The sequence below is a fragment of the Cladophialophora immunda genome (assembly GCF_000835495.1).
Source record: "Cladophialophora immunda strain CBS 83496 unplaced genomic scaffold supercont1.137, whole genome shotgun sequence".
Taxonomy (NCBI): Eukaryota; Fungi; Ascomycota; class Eurotiomycetes; order Chaetothyriales; family Herpotrichiellaceae; genus Cladophialophora; species Cladophialophora immunda.
The window spans coordinates 721-3,335 of record NW_015622677.1 but is presented as its reverse complement, the minus strand read 5'-3'; the positions used below and the strand labels follow the sequence as shown (position 1 = coordinate 3,335).

Sequence of the window (2,615 nt, the reverse complement as noted above, 5' to 3'; positions counted from 1 at the left end):
AGGCACGAAGATCCCGCTGTCGAGGAGACGGGTGAACAGGACGGTGGTCGGCATTCAGAAAGGGTCATACCTGCCGACTTCTACCCTACCGGTCTCACTCAGTTGCAGAGTGAGTTGGAGGGGAAATATACGGTTCAAAACATTAGCTCGATTTTCCTACGCCATCGCCGTAGATCTCAACTGCTTGGACAGCGCCACCACGCCCGACGACGGTGCACCTGCGCGATGTCTCCTCGCCAATCGCAATCTTGTTGCCCGTGAGTATCGAGGAGCCCGTGATTTCTCGTTCTACCCACTGGCCTTTCATCCTGCCTATGGTAATTTCTCCTCTCCGCGACCTCCCGCATTTCTCGACAACAACGTCCTCGCGGTGATGAAGGACAACATGAGCTATCTCAATGGCGGCGCCGACCCGCTGCGCTACGGCTACTTCCAAGCGTACTCGAACATCAAGCGTAGTATTCGTCATGGGCCGAATGATCTGCTCGCGACCAAGGGGATTGCGACCGCCGCTTTGACCCTTCCTGAAACGGCGCAGTAAACCGATCGCATACCCCACTGCCTTGGTGTGTGCTTCTGCGCGTGCCGATGCAATGCAGAGAACTTGGTAAGCATTCCTCCTTACTCGATAGGCAGCGAAGCCCTTGAGGTTTGCCAACCCAACAACACAATTACAACACGTGGAATAATATCTTACTCTGGTGCAGTTTTTACAACATTCAAGAGAGTAGTTAGTTGCTGCGTTATAAGCCATGCAGAGTCGAACCTGATTCATTCCCTCTAATTTGTTAGAAACCACTACCTGACCGAATCCTGGGGTAAGCGAGCGGAGGTACTGTTGCCACCCTTTAGTTGTCAGGGACCAATATGGGCGAGGGGAGAACTTGGTTATTTCCTTTTCGATGTTCGCGTATGGTTTCCAATCAGGTCGCTCAATGAGGCCATCTTGCTTGTCGTGATCAAGGCCGTACGCCAGGAGATCACGCATAATCACCGAAGTTTGATCGGGAAAGCGGTGAGCAAATATAGTAGCGTAATACTCCCTCGCATCCGGGAAACGGTTCTGTTCGTGTCGCAAGGCATTCCGAGTAGCGGTATAATTCCAACTTCGCTCGGCACACTCTGCCCTCGCTTCCATCCACGCGTTAAGTGTGGCATCTGTCGGGAATTTGGCCGATGAAGCCTTCCTTAATGATATCTTTTGGTCGACTGTGGTGATTTCGATAGGCGCATTCACCAAGGTAAGCCTTAGGCGAGGCCCTTCTTCGGCGGCTTGTGCCTGGATCAGTCTGCGGGCCTCGTCCGAAATGGCTCCAAATCCCATGATCATTCGGAGAGGCTTGTCGCGAGAAGTGTTCCGATCATCGAGTATATGAGAAAGGTCTCTTACGGCAGCGGCTGCCTGTGAGCCGGTGGATGCAGCATCGTCAAGGTAGACGACTGTGTTGCAGCTGTTGTCTTGGTCATGTGAAACGAGCGGAAATAAGTCTTGAACAAGGCTCCAAACCCACAGAGGGGATAGACCTGTCCCCTTCGAAGCAGCTGGCCGAATCATGCAGTACGAGTCCTCTCCCAGCAACGCGGTAATCTGCCGAGCTGTCTGTCGAATTGCGCCTTCAAACTCGGTCTTCGTGATAAAGTCGTACAAGGATATTATAAAGCGTAGAGCTTCTTCTCTATCAATTTGCTGTTCCTGGATAGTATTTGGACCATGCTACGACGTGGTGTCAGCATAAGCAATAATATAGCTCGTTTCACTTACCTTGTTCTCATCAAGCTGTCTGCGTTGCTCTAGACAGGACCGGACAAATTGGTTGACCTGATCGGTGGATGGCTACCCGCGTTTCTATGTCAAGTGATTCCGTGCTTGGTGGATGCGAGAGAAGCGAAGTTACTTTCTGAAGGCGATCTCCAGCTCTTTGCAAGAGTCGCATGAACGATTTGTAAGGAAGCATGATGTGGATAATAAAAAGTTGAACAAGAAAACGGTAATTGAGGCTGCCACGATCTTCACCCGCACATTCGATTATGGAAATAGCACGTGATTACTTCTGATTGATTCGCGAGACTTTTGTTAGGATGCCACCAAACTGGAATAAGTTATCCTGCGAAACGTTAGTTACATAGCGAAGCAGGATTTCGATTCAATAATTAACAGCTTTTTTGACCAGCAAGCCGCGATGCTGATTGGTTCGGATTCTCGATGCTGATTGGCTGAATTAAGTACAAGGATTGGATGGAAGGACTCGTAGCCAGGGGGTAATTCCAGTCCGCAGGAAAGTAACGACGGGAAGGTAGTTTGGTCGGCGTTTCAGTTGGAAGAAAAATGAATTTTTGAGGGGGATTTGTTTCAAGTCTTGGGTCTCGTACTACAATAGGATGTGAAGAGTGAAGAGGAAGAGGAAGAGGAAGGGGATGGACCGAGACCGCAAGCGTTGAACAGTCATGTCTATAAACTCCACTGTAGCTGCCACACACTCCACCCTAGTCTTTCGACGGCGTTCCGGCTGTTTCCAGCGACGAAGCTATTTTTAGCCACGGCAGTAATTTTGCTACTGAGGACCACCGAATGAATACTTGTTTAGTACTCCGTACTATACCGGTATTGTATCTCA

General features: G+C 50.0%; 1 protein-coding gene across 2 annotated transcripts; it reads right to left on the bottom strand.

The window, feature by feature from the left end:
- Window positions 1-146: 146 nt before the first annotated feature.
- PV07_12776 lies at window positions 147-2,406 on the bottom strand (the record flags this gene model as incomplete). 2 transcript variants are annotated; one of them, XM_016400342.1, is made up of 3 exons in its annotated part: window positions 2,157-2,406; window positions 1,763-2,105; window positions 147-1,714 (listed from the first exon to the last, which is right to left on the bottom strand). In XM_016400342.1, a coding segment is annotated over exon 3 (1,407 nt), but the record flags the coding sequence as incomplete, so codon positions are not given. The 2 variants fall into 2 exon arrangements, with proteins under 2 accessions (XP_016242013.1, XP_016242012.1); XM_016400341.1 differs by having other exon boundaries at window positions 1,763-2,406.
- Between the last annotated feature and the right edge of the window lie 209 nt (window positions 2,407-2,615).